Below are 18,794 nucleotides of genomic sequence, written 5' to 3' on the forward strand. Positions count from 1 at the left end.
ATGTGTAACCAACTGTTTTAATCAAAATGATTTTTTTTTCTGTTTCTGAACAACAAAACCAACCAGGCAGATCAAACTGGATACTGAGCAAAAGGCAAAAGCAACTGAAAGGGTGGCAGTGAGCTCATTCTTCTCTACAACCCATCTGCTCATTATTGATTGCACAACGGCATTGAGAGGCAAAAAAAAAAAAAAAAAGGGAGGTGGGGGAGAAAGCTGATCATCCTTCTTAAATGAAGAAAAATGTAGAAAGAAATATAATGAAGAGCACAAAGGGCTGCATAAGAACAGTTTCCACATTAGCAAATTACTACTCTCCTTTCTTTTTCACAATGAATCACATACAAATGTTTCTGCCTTGTCATACGGCAATTCTGCTTGAATTGAATTCCGCTATCTAGAGTAAGTTATGTAATCTCTCTAGTTACATTATTCTAAAGGCAATAAGTTCCTTGGGGCCAACTTCCTCCTTTTTTTTTTTTTTTTCTGTGAGACCACAGAAGCCTACATTTTCCATGTCTTATTTGCACATACAGTTAACCACAAAGTTTGCATATCACAGAAACTGTCCATGAACTTCAATTTTTTATTTTTTACTTTAAAAAAACTTTCTCTTAGGAAGGAAGTTTTACTTAGCACAACAGAACCAAACATAATCATTTAGTGTTCCAAATTGAGGTCATTCATTTCTTTTGTGCACTTTTTCTTAGCAATTCAGTGTTTTTCCTCACTCTGTGTTAGTGTCTACAAAGAAGTGCTCCTATGAAAGCAAGGGGGTTGGAGCATGTGAAATACATGGAAAAGATGATGGGAATGTGTTTATCAAGACTCAGAATAAAAAAAGGGAGAGACAAATCTTATTCCTGTCCTCAACAGACTGGTTATATTAGAAACAGAGACAGTTCAGAAGTAAACAATAATGGGCATGATTTGGAAGATATGAAATTCCAACCAGATACATGAGAATTTTTCACCATTGTGGTTGGCCAAGCCCGGAAAGAGCGGGGAATTCTCTGTCCCTGAGGATTATCAAAACTTAAAACTACTAAGTCACAGAACAATTTAGGTTGGAAAGAACCTTTGAATATGAGTCTTTATCTAGCATAAAGCCCTGCTCACACCAATGCTCAAACAGGCTTAACACAGAAGCTTCTCCAGTCAAGTCCTGAATCCCTCCAAGTTCCATGGCCTCCACAGGCAACTTATTCCAGTGTTTGACCACACTACAGGTAAGTAAATAAAACAAAAGAATCCAACATCTCATCCAAATTCTATATTACCCATAGTCCAATTTCTATCTGTCTGAAACAGCCCTCAAAAGAAAGACAAGAAGTGAAAGCTGTAGTCTTTCAATTCTGGAAACCTCAACAAATGCCATATTCCACCCTTGACCTTTCTTGAGAAAGACAACTGTGCAAATTTACGAGATTTTGCCTGTTACCTCAAGATAACTGATGAATCAAGGAGCAAGCAACACAATGCATTTCATTATTTTAGAGAATTTGAATTAGTTACAGGAATGTATTATTAGCCCCTAGGAAACCGAAATTAACCACAGTAAAAAGGAAATGAGAGCACAGAAGTCAAGAACATGTTTTTAGTCACCGTAGTACAGAAGTATCTAGCAGTTTGCTGAAGAAAAATATATCCAATGAAACTCTACAGCTGCACTGGCCTGGCTTGTTTGCAGCAGGAAAACTGCATCAATTTTATGGACTCAAAAGACCCCATAATATCAACTTGTGTGTCAGAAGGCAAGAAGTATAATATGAAGCAAGTGCCACAAACATAAAAATAGGGTAACCGTGTGAGACTGGAAGATTTCCTACACTTTCAGGTCTTCTCCTTCCAGAACAAAGCTGAGGCAAAGAAAAGGAAAGACGATTCAGTGCTGCCAAGGGAGCGTTCCTCATTTTCTGTCAGCACACGTTACCATCCTCTCTACAAAGCTCACAGTTCAAAACCCAAGCAAATGCCACAAAAGCTTTGCAGCTGACACAGTGCAAAAGGTCCCATGAGCAGTGGCACTGCAGCACCACACTCCTGCAGCTGCACAGGACTCATTTGTGCAGCACCACAGCCCCTGGCAAGCTTGAGGGAACTCTGGGCTGGGCAGCTTGGCACACAGCATGGCACCGTTCCCAAAAGCTCTCCATAACCAATTCCTGGGAAGGAAAAGTACCGAGAAAACCTGTGGGACCTCAGGAATATCACACGTTCAAAACAGACACCAAGTGCCTTCACTTTCACAGTGAACTCTTGGCTCCACTGAAGCAACTTTGCCTCAAGGTATTTTCCACCACTTGCCGTCACTGACAAAGATTCAGGTTTGATTTAAAGTTGCTCCACAGCTTCGGCAGAAACTTAACGATGCAAAACCCTGCAGGAGGGTTTTCTGGTAGGTTTTCTTTCCTGAATTACAGATCTCCACAGAGTACAGAAACAGTCCCTGCCTACCTGAGGGACCAACTGTGTCTTTTCAGCAGGCAGTGCTGGGAATGCCTGCACTGCCAAAAACAGTGATGACAGGCAGTAGGTGAGCTGCTCCTGGTACTCCTCACCACAAGGGTACAACACCTTAGCCACACTACTTCTGGCTACACTGTCAGCTGCAGTCAGCTTTCCTTGATGAAACTGAATGCTTTCCTCCATTTGCTCCTTCAACCATAAAACTTCACTATCTAACAGCACATCTTCCTAGAAAAAGTTGCCATGGAGATTTCTTTATCCAATTGAAATGTTCCGGGAGCCTACAGAATCAGCACCAACATTCAGAGTGTCAGCAAGGTTTTGAAAATTATTGATCTGCTGGCAGTACCCACAACCTTTGCAAAATGAGTAACAATAAATGACTGTAACGTGGAAAAAAATTTCAGAGGGAAAGCCTTCCCTTTTTTGGGGGGGGGATGATCAGAGGATTGTACCAGAACTCCCTACCAAAACTATTTACTTTGTTTCTAAATTCATGGGAATACATGCACATGCATTAAAAGTCTGTAGAAAGTCAGAAACAGAGATCAAGCTTCAAAAAATATTGGATTTCATTCATGTTCCTTCAGTTTAGCTTGTGCTAAACACCCACACAAAAGAAAAAGATAAGCAACTCCACTTCAATACTGCCAGAAAGTAACACCATTTCAACTAATCCTGGTGAGTACTTTCAATGGAGTGGTTCCCCAGTCACTCAGGTGATACAGCACTGCAAGTCCTAATTCTATATACAGTACCTAAACCTTCTCACTGACTAGAAGTCCAGGAAGAGCTAGAGCAAAAGACATCAAAAAGGTGCCTTGTATGTGACATCACTTCCAGCAACAAATTCACATTAATCTGCCTGACCCAGGTCTAGCTCCATCAAGAGAAGACCATGTAGCATCCAGCCTTAAGGGCAGATCAGGTGTTGCCCATTTGGCACCTACAAGATACCCCTTCCTTTCCTCCTCTCTAGGATTAGCCCCTTAATCCTGTTCTCCAGCATTTCAACAGTCCAAGTCACTACATGGTCCCAATTCACTGGATCTAGCAGCCTGATTAATACAATCTTCCACAAAAACAGTGTACCAACACTTCTCTGAGGAAGAGTTTTTCATTCTTGGTGATGAAGACAAAACAGAAAGGGAAATATATTCGAGGGTTGGCTTTTTTTAAGTGAGAGTGTTGCTGAATCCTTCTTCAATTTAATGTTACAACCAGTCTCTAATGAGACTTGTTCCAAAGCTGGATGCTGTCAACATGAGCCTTTACATGGAGGCTACAATCCCTCTTCTTCATTCTTTCCATGTATTTCCCTGAAGAGCTTCTATACATCCAGTGCAGCACTCCCGTCAGAAGAGTTAACACACCTGCACAATCCCAGTGAATCACATCTCTGCAACTAATTTGCCCTGCTTTCCCCATACCATATGCTTTTGAATGCAGATGTTAGAGACAGACCCCATATCCTGCTGCATTTACAGAAGGGCAAGAAACTCCCTTGTCAGGCTTGTCACCTAGACATATCTGCTCTGCCCCTAATGATCTTTCATCTTCAGGTTATGGTAACCTTCCATATCCAGTCTAACAATCTCCTCAGCAGATTAGTAAGCCTAGTTTGTAAAGATACTCTTGTTCCACTTTCTTAGATTGATTCCATCCCGGCTGCGTAGCCCTTTGTTGGGGGTTAGATTTTTTCCTTTTTTTTCCTTATAAATTTTTTTCCATAAGTTGCTAGGAAACTAAGTACTGGGTACTTAAGGGCACTTAAGCAAAACAAAGTGGCCAAATTCGGGAGAGGATTGTAGCACCTGGCTACACTTCTTTTGTCTCTGGGAGTTTCTCTCAAGGGGGAAGATACTGCGAGTTTTGGGGGCAGGTAAAGAATGGGGTGGCTCTTGCTCTCAGCATTGAAAGGACAACAGTCAAGCTGTTGCTTACTGTGGGGAGAATTCTCTGTCACCACTGGAGCCCAGTCCTAAGGACCTACCACCATCTGCCTGTGTTTCCAGGAATCCTGAGCTCACCTTTTCCTGCCCTGCTGGGAGTCGGGCCGCCACTGTCCCCCCCAGCCACTTCTCTGGAGCTGCTCTGGGTCTTTCTGTGCTGTAGCCCCGCACCCCCTGCCCTGCCAGGACATCCAGCAGTTCCAGCTACCACTGCAAAGCTTCTGATACATTTCATCCACCAGCCCAGGATTCCTGCTCATTCCTGCCATTCCAGCTTGGTGCTCCTAAGAGTCCTGCAGGGGCACAGGGATCAGAGTGCCCCAGGGTTTTGTGAAGCAAAGCATCTCCTCCATTCCATCCTTTTTTGGCCAAGAAGGCTGTCACGAGGTTCCTTGTTCTGTCTGTTGTTATTGTTTGTTTGCCTTGTTATACATACTAGTAAAGAACTGTTATTCCTATCCTCATATCCTTGGCCTGAGAGCTCCTTGATTTCAAAATTATAATAATTCAGAGGGCAGGGTTACATTCTCCATTCCAAGGGAGGCTTTTGTCTTCCCTAGCAGACACCTGTCTTTCAAACTAAGACACCCTCATTTCTCTGGTCCTAGAAGCCAAAGCCCCATCTTCAACAGAAGCCATAGAGTCAACTTCTACCCAATCTTTGCTCCTCCTGGGACTGGCATGACAAGATCTGAGCTCCATACCCATCAACCTCACCCTCAGACCTCTGTAGTTCCTCACTATATGCTCCAGGTTACTTCCAGAGCTGTACTCCGGGTACCCACAAGGAAGAGGAAGAACAGGTTCATGTTAGGAGATTGGACAAATCTTAGCCATGCACCTACAACAATCCCAGATCCTGGCACCTACCAAGCAATAAAACTCCTGAGACATCAGGTGAGATCAGAAAATGCATGCCTTGATTATCCACAAGAACAATCTTCAGTAATTTTCAGTGACTGGTAGCCATTACTCTTGACTCATGGTACAGCACTGTTGCAAGAGTATAGTGTCACCCATTATGGAACAGGGAAGTGTAATAGCACATGAGATATTCATGATGCCAAAATCTTCTGTGACTGTTAACTCCTTTTCAGATTTTCATTAACTCACAGCGCATGCTAAGGCCTGACATAACTACAAATTTGTGGCTAGCTGTCATTCAACCAAGGATCCTTAAAAGAACCTGTCTGCTCCCACAGTGTGAGATAGTGCTGGTCAACACTATCACTCATTTTCCCCCTTTCGTGTGAAAACTAAATTCAGGCTCAGCTGACTCTGATGGGTCTTGTTAATCCTCACCAGTGCTCAGGATACTAAAGTTATTCTGAAATTGAAGAAATGCAGGTGGAGAAGATCTGTGACTTTATTGCCAGCAGCCACACGCTATCAGCCTTCTCTATCTCCATAGTCTCTGTCCACTTGGTCTCCAGCTGTCACTCCTTCCTCACCTTGTGTAGCTTGGGTTTTCCCCAAATACCACATCAGTCTCCTCTTCATCTTCTCCCATCATCTGGAATCTCAGGACCTTGACCACAGCATATCTCCCACAAGAGTGGCCACCACCACCCTGACCTCCGGGAGCTCTCTGAACCATGCAAGGTGGATGCTCTATTAGGACTTCTTCCTAATAGAGCCAAGGACTCTGATATGCTAATGGCAGTTCTGCAAACTTCTACATCTTAATGGATGTCCATGTGCTGGACAGTATGTCCTGGAGCTTTTTATGACTACCACTAGTCTTCAACCAGAGCTACATAGTCTTAAGTGGAATTCCTAGGCCTCTTTGCCCTTCTGCTGCAACAACTGTTTTGTCTCATTTACCACACACTGTGGGCTGTACTCTGGCTACCTTGCTCCTGCCTTAACAAGTACACTTTGACGAGAATATGATCTTGCCCACATCAACATCGTCCTGAGCACTCATCACCCAGCTTTTAAAGTGCTGTTGCTGCTGTATTGCCCTGCCACCCATACTCCTCTCACCATGAATCTGACTGGACTGATCCCTGAAAAACCTGATCTGGTTTTAGGTTAGCCCTCTTGTGAGCAGAATGTTTCAATGAGATCATCCCAGACTCCTTGCACTTGAAATTGTTCTGTATTTCTGTGTCAAGGACCCTGATGAATATATACTGAAGTTCAACTGCTTTTATTTTAACAGCAAACAATGACCAAAGCATGGATCTGTTCCCTAGGAGGTGCAGAAATGCATTCAGCATTGTTATGGCACACAGCTCTTGGTACACGAAAAGAAAGAACCTCAGTTTTGCTCTTTGTAACCTTAGTGCGGGAATGAGGACAATTAAAAGGCCCTAGACTTCATTTACATGTCTGTTTACAAGCTGTCCAAGTTACATGACCTGCACTGTATATTCTATTGACAGATCACTACCAAGGCAGCTGATAAAGCCACTGCTTTATTTACCCTTATCACTTTCCTGTGTTTTTCTTCCTGTGCAACAAAGTCAATCATACATGTTCTGTTCCAAGACCAGAAAGTAGCCTAAAATTCACTTGGTTTCAATGTCTGGCTGCTGAGCCTTCTCAACCACAAGCAGGGATTTTTGTAATTATACAACATTCTGCACGAGAAGAGAAAATATATAGAAAAAGATAAAAAAATCTTCTATCACTTCTATCACAACATCCACTAAAAGTCTCATTGTCTGATGTAGAGGTAAACTTTCCAACTGTGCTGCTGAAGGGGTGCTTTCCCCAGGCTGCCATTTGGTCCAGACATACTGCCCCTGCCACCTACCTCCCCAAAATACCTAGTACAGAATGTAAGAAGCTAACACACAAAATTCTCCACATGCTGCTGAAGCATTCTTATCCACAAGCTTCACTTAATCATGCTTTCAACTCCTTCCCTAATATGTTTAGAGTAATATGTCAGTAGTCACATAAAGCTTTATGTCTGAAACCTGAACCAAATCTACATGACTTATAGCAGAGTTTTACAGAGCAGGGCACACACTACATAGCACAACTAACTTAGCCTAGAACTTTTAAGAAAAGCTTAATGTAACTTTATCTAACCACACAGAAAGCAGCACAACATAAAATTTCCACAATATTGACTTCCCGAAGTAAATAAAGCATTAAAAGCTTGTATAGAGATTTCATATCTGCACTCCTGGGTTGCAGGAGGAAAGTGGTCATTTATTTATTTATTTTAGTAGTATTTATTAGCATTCATTTATTTATTTTAATGTCTTTAATTGCCAAGTTTGTGAGTCTTTTTTACCATCCAGGAACTAAATCAGCATGAGAAAACAGACATGAAATTTGGTTTTACATATGCTTTGGTTTACATACACATGCTCCCAGCCTGCAATCTCCCTCCTTTTTAAGCTCTGCCTCCTGCCCCTTACTTTTCCAGGTAGGCAAAGAAGATGTTCTGATCCTCTTTCTTCACTTCAACTCTGCCTGGAACTGCACATATTGAACAGTCAAGCCTCACATCACTGGCTCATATTCCCCCTCCACTCTTCTCCCACTGCTGCTGGGAGACACTCATACACATCTGCAGAACCTATATGGTACCACTTTGCATCTTGTCCATGTCCCCCACACAGAAAGAGACTGTTCCTTTAGTAGCAGATACTGATCATTTCGATGTCTGCCTGCTGAAATAGCAAAAATGGAATCAGGAGTGAGGCCTAGAAAAATGCACACAATTCAAAGTAAGAATCTCTAAACAGATAAAGAAGTTACTCAATTTTATTAAGGTAATTGAAGAACAAAAAGGAAAGTGCAATATTTTAAGTCTATCAAAATTATTACTTGTGTTATATAAGAGTAGAAGAGTAATACAATAAAATCCTATAAAAAGCTAACTTACTTTACAACTCAAAAAAGATCTTTCCACTTGATATTTGCACTGATCATTTGTAGAGAACCACTTTCTGAAAAGATCATATTTTCATTCACAGCTTTACAGGCAATATTCAGGAGGATTACAAATTTTAAGGAAATAAACTAAACCAACAGGACTATTCAAGCTGATGGTAAACACTCCAGTATCTCCTAAAATAGTGGATAAAAGCTTGCCTAGCCTGGGCATCTAAAAGGACAACCAAGCTTATGTAAAGTACGCTTTAGAGATTCTTTTTCACATTCAAAGCTTAATATTTGTATTTTAAAATTAAAAACAAAGAACATAATAACTCTGACAGACTTCGAACAAACAAGAAACAAAGACTGGACCACATGATAATTATTCCCAGATTTCCAGTGTTTTAGGATTCACATGGTGTAATTAAATGTATTTTAAGATACCTTTGCTTTTTGGTATTTCACAAAATATCTTACAACTTTTTATTGGGGTTCTAATATCATTCTACTCTTTTTGATTTGGATACACCACTCTTCATGAACATTTGATTGTTCTAAGCATACACAAGAGCTCTGGATATTCCTGAGGTGCTACTAGAATTCCTAGAAGGAGCAATGGCAGTGCCACACAAGAACATACAGTTCTGCAATACCCAGTTGTTGCATAGTCTTTGCTTAGCAATTGCTGCCTTCAGGCTCACAGAGCAATTGGATTTGTGCATTTTAAAGGGAAGTGGTGAACATAACAACACTGCAGTAGAACAAGGGACAGGTAGAAACAATCTGTCCATTAGATCAGTAACATACCGTTACTCCAGTTAAACCTGGGCCTTTTCCTTCAATTAGTTTATACATTTCTTGAAGTGCTTCCTCATCACTTTTGCCTTTAAATCGCTTCTTGGAGAGTTCTTGAAGAGCTTCCTTAAACTGCTCAAAAGTAATAGTTCTTACAGACTTTCCCCTGTTGAAACACACAGCAATTGAAAGAAATTACAAGAAAGCACAAAAAGCATTTCAAGAATAGCAGAATGGTTTTAGCATACCACAGTGCACAACAGAACACAGCAACAGAACAGGAAGGCCCATGCAGCCCATTTATGGTGTCAAATAAAACATACCCCAGGAATACCACTTTTTTTTTTAATATGTACATCAGTAGGATGGCACTTCATAGACTTCTCTTGACGAATGCTCAGAAATAAAAGAGGAAATAAAGGGAATGAGTCTACTGTCAAAATGACTGCAGCTCATAAAATTAAATACAATCTCATTTGGTTGATCACTTATAAGGCCTGCATGTGTAAGACAAGAACTGAAGCATCTTAGGTAAGTCTTTTTATTTACTATTTTTTATTCCTCTTTGAATAACTGGTTATTATTTATAAGTCACTATTCATATATGCACAAATAAATTAAGAATTATTCTGCTACTGCATAAAGGAAACTATTGAAAAGCATTTAAAAACTTGAAACTCCTCCTCAACTGAAGACTGACAAGTTTTTAAATGACACATTTAAATTCAATACCTGTTTTCCTTCATAGACCATCATCTTCAAAAAACATTTGAAGGTACACAGAAAACACAATATAGTAGTCTGGTAAACTTATAAACCTCCCAGAAATTTGGAGCTGAATACTTGCTGTAATTTTCACTAATAGGAAGACCGTACTTTCATAGTAGTAAATTACTTATTTATATTTACTTTTAATGGAGAAGATTTTGCTGTACAAGTTTGTGGTGCAAATTCTGATGAATGGGAAATTCACACTTTACAAACATCAGTTTACATTGTCTTTCCTACAGATCTTTTTTGGTCCATCACACCGAAGGTTTCAGTTGACAGAAGTCTTACAAAGCTTTCCCTACAGTGATGTGTTTAACCAAAAGAAGGTTAATGCATATCTGTTTTCTAGCATTTTGAAATACTCAGTTTAGTCAGGAGATAACATTGCGGAGTATGCACTGTTCCACTCAATTCCCTAATACTAACCTAGTTTTAGTGTTCCTCATTTTAAAATTCAGGTATGAAGCAAGAGCATTAGTGAGTTTACTCGCCATTAAACAAAAGCCAACTATTTTTAGTTGTTATGAATTACAGCAGACACAAGCCACATATTTTCCTGTATTAGTAAATTACAGATTCTCTAATATTTTGAATAAGAATTTACACCCAAAATTTAGCCATATCCTTTGAACTAAAATTCAGCAGATCAAATAAAACCATTTTCAAAAAGATGTTTTGACATTTTTGCTGATATAATCTTAAATAGTACCATCTTCAGAAGCAGAAAATGTTTACAACATTACAAAACTCTCGAAGTTAAAGCAATATTTGAGAGTCCATGTTGCTGGGAAACATGCTACCACACAAGTTTTGTTTGCAGCTTGAGCATTTCTTTTTACGCCAATTTAGAGAACATTTCAAGCAAACCAGGGGAAAAAAATAACCAAGCACCACCACACAACCCAGACCAGTCCTTTCAACAGGGACAGCTGTTTATATAGGAATAAACAATAGATGATAGGATAGACAAAGTCTGCACCAGCAACAGAAATATTGGTCTAGAAAAGCAGTATATAGAAATCTAATTTTTATTCAAGTGTCAAAAAGACCATTGTGAAGAGCAATTCAGCTATATGTCATGGATTTATCTTTGATCTTCTCTTAAACACTTTTGGTGGTCAAATCCCTCTCAGCAGGGGGACACCTCTACTAATGAAAAGGCTAAATGAGATTATGGTTCAGCAACCAAGAGTTAGAAAGTGACTCCTATTTCAATTAACTAAATGAAATGAAATTTTATCCCAGGCTTTTAAAACAAAGAGAAATTGGGTATTCACAACAAAATTCAGTACAAGGGGAAGTCTTTACATAATGATTCATTACTAGCATTCTTTATTTTCAATGCAGCCCAACACATGTAGCAAATGTCAGCAACCTCCACAAAAAAATATTCATGTGTTTTTTGACCAAACATTGCTGTTTGTGACTACTTGTCTGCTTTCGGAAAAGCATGTGCTGGAGTATCTCACAGAATTAGCCGGTAAAAGAACATTGTGACAGTAGAAATAAAGAATATAATCCAGCATTTCATTAATCAGAAAGACAGGTGGAATAAACTGCAATTAACTACCTGGAATTTCTCCAGGATTCTCATTAATAGGATTAACATCCCTCTTCTGATGAAACATGTCCAAGAACTTTTAAGCAGCACAAGAGGTCAATACTTCATTTTGGTTTGCCTCTCATTTAGAAAAAGAAAGCACTGGCCATCAAAGTAAGGTTTCAGCATAACAACACTCTAAGGCCCTAAATTCTCTACAGACTCACAGCCAAGTCTAGCATAGAGGCCTCGCCAAAGGCAGTTTTCTGTAGCACATTGGTTTAGCTTGCATCACTAGTCAGGATCATTGCAATGGGAAAGAGAATGATCACTTTCACCAAAACCAGCATAAATTCATGTTGACTTGTTTATTTTTCACAGAATATTCTGAGCTTGAAGGGATCCACGAGGACCATCGAGTTCAACTCTTAAGTGATCAAACCCATGACCTTGTTGCTACTAGCACCACACTCTAAATCTATTAACAGATCTCAGGGTTTTATTAGCACATTAATAATTTTTGGTTGCACACTTATTAAATAGAAGAGCATAACTTTTTTGTGTGAATTAAAAGGAAAAATACATAAATATGGCTGCCAAGAGGAACAAAGAACATTTGGTCTAAGGCACAGGTATACCTACCTCTCACATTTGGTCTTTTCCCTGTCACTTACACGGGGCAAGGAAATGAGTGGAATTTTCCTCTTCAGCTTAAGGTACAACCACAAATTGGAAATATATATGATGTGTAGTAGAATGTAGTATTGCAGCTGGACCCCCAAAAGAGAAATAAACATACATCATAGCTGATATTCTTTACCAGCAAACAACATTAATTGGAGTGATGTTGAAAATAGGATTGGAAGTGAAAGAATTTTTGCAACTATGTCCCAAGTTTTCTAAATAAAACAGCTTTAATTTTGAAATTTGTTATCTTTTACCACACTCCAAAAATATCCCCTCTCGTTGCCTCATCTATTACAATATTATCAAATCCACTTGTAAAGCATCATAATTAACTCTAAAACTCTTCAGCTGCAACATATGTCAATTCTTATGGAAAACCCTAGGAACACATGTCCTTGCACTTTTGGTATGTGAGCTATGGTACATGTATGCCATGTACCAGCATCTAAATTACCAAGCAGCAATCCTACACCCCTCCTGTCTCTAGAGAGAGGTCTTAAAGAGCTCTGAGCAATTGCTGTCATCATGATTACTAACCAGAACAGCATGGTCCCCTCTCCTCTGTCTGTACAGTCATGGGTTGAACGTACAGGAGAGCACTGAATGAGTAGGCAGAAATGACAGAAGTCTTTCAACAAACCTTGATTTACACCCTCTCCAGTCCAGGTCCACAAAAACACCCTAGGGATAATGACTTGTGAGTACTATTGGATGGAAAATTGGACATGAGCCAGCAACATGCACTCCCAGCCAGAAAGCCAACAACTGTACCCTGGGCTGCACCAAAAGTAGCACGGCACCAGGGTGAGGGTGCCCCTCTACTCTGCTCTGGTGAGAGCCCACTTGGAGCACTGCGTCCAGCTCTGGGGTCCCCTGCACAGGAAAGACATTGACCTCTGTTGGAGTAAGCCCAGAGGAGAGCCACAAAGTTGATCAGAGAGAAGGAATACCTCTGCCATGAAGAAAAATTGGGAGAGTTGGGATTATTCAATATGGTGGTGAGACAGCTCCAGGAGACTTTACTGCAGCTTTTAGGGAGCTTACAAGGAAGGATGGGGGGCAGGCTTTTTAGCAAAGCTGTTGTGACAGGACAAGGTAATGGTTGGGAACTGAAACAGGGTAGATTCAGACTAGACATAAGGAAGACATTTTTAGGAGAGCAGTGAAACATTGTAAGAGGTTGTCCAGAGAAATGGTAGATGGCCCACCCCTAGTCTGGTTGGATGGGGCTATGAGCAACCTGAACTCAGGCAATATGTCCCTGCTTAGTGGGGGAGGGTGAGGTGGTGTTTACCTAGATGACATGTAAAAAGCTCCCTCTAACCCAAACCGTATGAAAAATTATAATACCATGAACACAGCATAACACATAAGGGTGCCATACCCCAGTTTATTTTCACCATTTTTAATGCCCTGTTCACATTCAGGAAATCCCTTCCTTGTACCAGCTTTTCAGAACTCATGAACTTAAGAAAAAAACCCAACTCATAACCCCCCCAAATAAACTGATTCCTTTCTATTAAGCAACTGCTACAAAGAATCAGCTTCTTTGTGTATATTTGTAACTTGTTTTTAGAAGCTCATTATAAATATCTCGTTTCCATGGGAATGACAAAACAAATATATTCACTTCCATTTTCCAAGTGTTACAAGTTCAAACAATTTGTCTACAATTAAGTATGCCAAGGGTGATCACTCAGCTCTTAACACTCATCTCTTAGGTTTAGCATTCTAGAGAGTTAGTATAGAAAGAAGAGAAAAAAAACTGTATGTTAAAAAAAATAATAAATCAAGGCATCAGAATGAAAGTTAAAACTGACCAAAAAATAAGACCAAATGGAAAATAGCAACAAACAAGGGAAGGTGGGAGAGAAGAAAAAGGTCTTCGCAAAAGTAGGTGTCATAAGCTTGGCCACTTCAATGAAAAGAACCAAATATATGAGGGACATTAATAATAAAATTTTTTAAAGGCCTATACTTCATTATGACACAAAGAAACCTTTATGTTTAGAAAGGATACATTCTTACATACCATTCTATTTTAAGCTCTGCTTCTTACAACAAACAGAATTACTCTAATGCATCATCCTTCAGTGGCAGAAGCAGTGTTCCTGGTACAATAATGACAGCCTCCTATATCTATGCCTACATTTGGGAACAGAATGAACATATTCAGAAGAATTTTAGGAAGCTTCCCATCACTTCCCCTTCCTTGATAAGTCTCTCCACATGTGGCCACTACATATTGGGAGATTTTGAACTGAAGTTTGAAATCCTCGGTTTGCTCTTGGGAGTCCAAGTTCACCTATATAAAAGTATCAGTTCTGTGTCTGGACATTAGCACAGTAAAAAATACAAAGTATCAAACATTGGCCCAAAGTAGATTTGAACAGTAAGTGAGGAATTTTTCACGTGCAAACATTGCTACTAACAGTGCCCTGAGTTCTTAAAGGTGAAAGTGTACTGCTACAAATGGATACTATGGACTTGAATTTTAAAAGTTGTCCACAATTTCAGCAGAAAAGCTACATACTTACACTCCATATACCCAATACACAAAATCCTTGGCTGGTATTAGAGATCTTTACCTCCACAACACTAAAACAGTTCAGTGTTAGTACAACAAAGTTTACAATTTAATATGTCCTGCTGTAATCTCCAAGCTACCAAAAGCCATCTCAAATTCCCATCACAGTAGGACACTGTTCTATTTTCTTATATCAAAAATAGGAAAGAAGATGTAGAATTAATGAGAGAAGCTTCTATTTTTGTTAGCATGTCAGAGAGGATTACAGCAGGATACCTACGATAACCAGGATTGTTCTGCTGTGGAAATTGTCATCTACTCACAAAGGTCTAAGGAGTATAGCAGGCCTGACAAGGGTCTAAAAACACCATACCTAGAAGTGGGAGCCCAACAAATGTTTCTGCATAAACTCTAATGGGAGGAGTTTTGTTTACAATTCTAAATTCACCAGAGACTTGGGTGTCTGATCAACTGAGCAGTCAAGTAAAACTCAACAGCATCTTTTCTTGTAAATTAGAACAGGACTTTGGGTACTTCCTATATTTATTCCCTTTCCAAGGCACTCATTCATTCAGAAAACCGAACGAGGGACCACGCTGGCAAGGGAACGCATGAGCAGCTTATTTATCACAGTTTCTGACTTACTGGCACAATAAGCCTGATCAGGCTATTTCTGATTTGCCACTATTGCTCCCACATCTATGTAGGCAACTTCTAACTAATACTATGAAATTTTTCTAACTTATCAGAGGTAAACATTAAAAATTATTCAAATTAATCATACAAAAGCGTCATCATTGAGAGCAAGACCATTAGTGAGGTGTTTTAGCCTAAAGGCTAACCAAAGGCATATTTCCTAATGACACACAGCCTTGACTTCAAACTTTAGCTGTTTCTTTTTTATCTTAAGCCATACTAAAAAAAGTCACTACAGCTGAAACTTTCTCATTCAAAGATTTTTCTTATTTACCACTTTACAGCAGCAACTTTATTATTACACTTACAGCCCAGGGCATTCACCCCTCTTTGTTTAGTAGAGCAAACACTTTCTCTTCCTTGCTACTTGTAAAATCACCAAGTCTTCACAATATGGTCTATAAACATAATGTATGTTAATAATAATTGCTAGTAGTATTTGTACTGCACACCTTAACAATCATAAGGTACCACAGACAAATTCAAATTCCTTGAAGCAAAATAGGTTTGTACCAGTCTCTGCAAAACACAACACTCATCTAACACGTGCACTTTTGTCCAAAAATGTCTGCTGTAATCATCACAAAGTCCAAGGCTGTTTAACCAAGAAGCAGATTATGCTACAGGGCTGGTGGTTTATTTTTTTCTTTCTGTGGTTTACAATTTTCACTTTCTCCTCTCTTACACAGCTCAGAATTTCTACAGACTATCAGCACAACAATTTATAGCCAAGAAGTAGCTAAGTAGTAGTAATAGTCGTCCCTAGGTAGCTAACCAGGCTGGTGAAACCTTGCAATCTAATGTAGTATTGAAGATATCCTGTGAAGGTCTAGTTTTTGTTATTTATCAGTCAAGAACAGAAAAAAACTCTTAGATATATAGTGAAAAAAAAACCCTTAAAAATGAAAAAGGGAACATTTTCTTGGATAAAATGGACTACTGTATGATTAACCCAAAGGACAGGCTTGTGTATAAATTTTAAAAATACAGCTGAAGACAGATAAGCAAGTGAAGAATGATACTTTAATACTATCAGGATATTTGCACTGTACTAACAGCTCTAGAGACATGGTTAAAAAAATTAAGGTAACAAAACTTCAGATATCACTTCGCATCAGATTTTTGCCCAATTAATGGGTAGAGCTCAGATACTGAAATTAAATGTTAAATGATTAATGCAAGCAGGAGGAATTTGGCAAATTGTGAGGAAAGAGGCATAGAAGGTATTTTCAAAAACATGATCCTAGGAAGAAGCTACAACAGATCTTCAGCTAAAGCAGTGATCACTCCTGGGACACAAGCACTTTTGAATGTGAAGACTCCACAAGTGGAGTCTTTTGAGGGGAAGAGTATGACTGACAACAAAGACATCTAGATGACCTTCACAATTAATCCCTCTAAGATGAATAGCATCTTGGCCAAGTCACAGTATAGCAGTTGGACTAAATGGCTTCACATACCCCATGACCACAAGGGAACACCATTATCAGTTTTTCTAAGAAAAAAAAACAAGCCAATGCAAAAGGCAATACAAAATTCTCTCACTATATCACTGCAAATAGTCATGACTTACAGAAACCTCTCTGGGAGTGGGTCACAAGGGCAAAACACCTCAGATCATTCACTCAGGAACTGAACCTGGAATAGTCCTTTTTCCCCTCCTAGTGCTTTTTGTCTTATAAATGAGCAAGGGTAAAGCAGAGTGTACCTAGTTTATTCTAAGTATCTGAAACTGGGACAGCTGCTAAGCTGTGAAAATCTGAAGCAAGAGAACACCAGTGGCTCACTAAACCAGCAGTTGATCAGACTTCATTGCAACTTAAATATTTTAGGCTTCTCTTATGAAAACTATTTTCTGATACTTAAGTTAACTAGTCTCTCCTCTTGACTTTTTTTCTATCCTATGTGCTTCACGCATGGTGAAAATTCATTTCTTTAAAATCAAATCTGAAATTCAAAAAAATATAAACTCAACAGCTATGAGCCAATCAGATAAAATACTATTGGGAAGGAAACAAAGGGGGACTGGAGAAAGAGTATGACTTGGCAAAAACATTACTATGTGAAAGCTTCCAAAAGAAAGCAAATCTCAGAATGAGTTAAAGGGATTTAACCACACAAGAGATTAAATGGGATTTACAGAGGATGAAGAAAAGAGAAAGTCCAAGCAGCCAGTAGGTTTGATAGCTAAATACGGCTTAGAGGAAAAGATTAAATTAGCTAAACGGAGTAGCAGAATCCAATTACTTCACATTTGTTTGGGGTTTTCTTCAGTTTAAAAGAACAAAAATAATATTACATTTGAATATTTAATCATGAAGATTCATGTAATGGTTAGCTTCTTAATGATAAGAAGTATAAGGAAAACTGTGAAGCCTGAAGAAAGCACATGCCCCAACTTATATTAAAGGAGTTTTGCAAGTGTATTTGACATGACAGGCATGGACAAGAGTTTGGAAAAAGATAGAAACATGCTACCAAGTAGTCTGGGAGTACTTCAGCTTTTCCTTGTTATAGAAGAGAGATATCCATCTTCTGGTTGTCAATCCTGTGGACTCTACCCAAAGAATGTAAAAACAACACACACAACAGATAGAAGACAATTTTATCACTCCTTACAATGCTGTCTACTCCTGTGAAAAAATCGAATAAATGACACACAACTTGCAGATAATGTTGTTCAGTAACAGAAATCCATCTCTTCGGAGTATGAAGGATTGATACCATTTGACAGCACGATTTGGGTGGAAGTTAAGACATTAAAGGACATGGCATGGGTGAGCGAAACTAGCAGGAATATTAGCCAAAGTACAGAAAGATGAAGGAAATAAAAAAAAAAAAAAAAAAAATTCAAAAAAGAGGCCGCAGACAGGTCTTAGACACAAATGGTAGGGAACAAACTGGTGCTGAAGCAGAAATACAATGCCTCACAATCAGCCTTCTAGCATATATGCTGGTTACTTCTCTAGGAGGCTCAATTTATTTGCTGTTCTTTGGTTCTTGCCATCTTAAGGTTATGCACTAGGCTAGACATACACACAGACCACAGGGGAAGGAAGCAGAAACTAACCACAGTGTAACAACCCAATAGAGTGCACAGCTGCCAAGAGACACTGCTGAGCACATCCAAAATACAAAAATCCAAGAGGATGATGCCATAGTGCTTATTAAGTCAGCCTCAGATAAATAAATTAAAGCAGTTAAGAATAGTTGAAGATTTACTAAGCATTCTTAATAGCTAATCACTTCATCTGTCATTCTCCCCCAGGGTGAGCTTACCACACAAGCTAGTGCTCAGAAGCTATTTTCATATAATAGTACTTACCATTTTATCTTCAGACAGCTGAAAAAGCTGATACAACCACTGCAATTTCAAAAGCTCTTTCTGCTGTTGAAATGCAGGGGCTTAGGGCAAAGGCTTTACAGTTGAGAGGACAGGGCAAAGAACCAACATCACCTGTATTTTCTCCACCAGTTAAAGCAGTGCACATGAGCACACTGCCTGACAACCCAGGGA

At 39.3% G+C, this 18,794-nt stretch overlaps 1 protein-coding gene across 3 annotated transcripts in view; it reads right to left on the reverse strand.

The window, feature by feature from the left end:
- Nucleotides 1-18,794, reverse strand: part of TPPP (tubulin polymerization promoting protein) — a 65,558-nt gene that overhangs the window by 12,378 nt on the left and 34,386 nt on the right. For all 3 annotated transcript variants that reach the window (XM_083862649.1, XM_083862648.1, XM_083862647.1), the window contains exon 3: nt 9,069-9,222. In XM_083862649.1, coding sequence (XP_083718775.1) covers nt 9,069-9,222 — 154 coding nt within the window. The remainder of the gene's footprint in view (nt 1-9,068; nt 9,223-18,794) is intronic.

Source organism: Zosterops lateralis (genome assembly GCF_965231275.1).
Source record: "Zosterops lateralis genome assembly, chromosome: 1".
NCBI lineage: Eukaryota > Metazoa > Chordata > Aves > Passeriformes > Zosteropidae > Zosterops > Zosterops lateralis.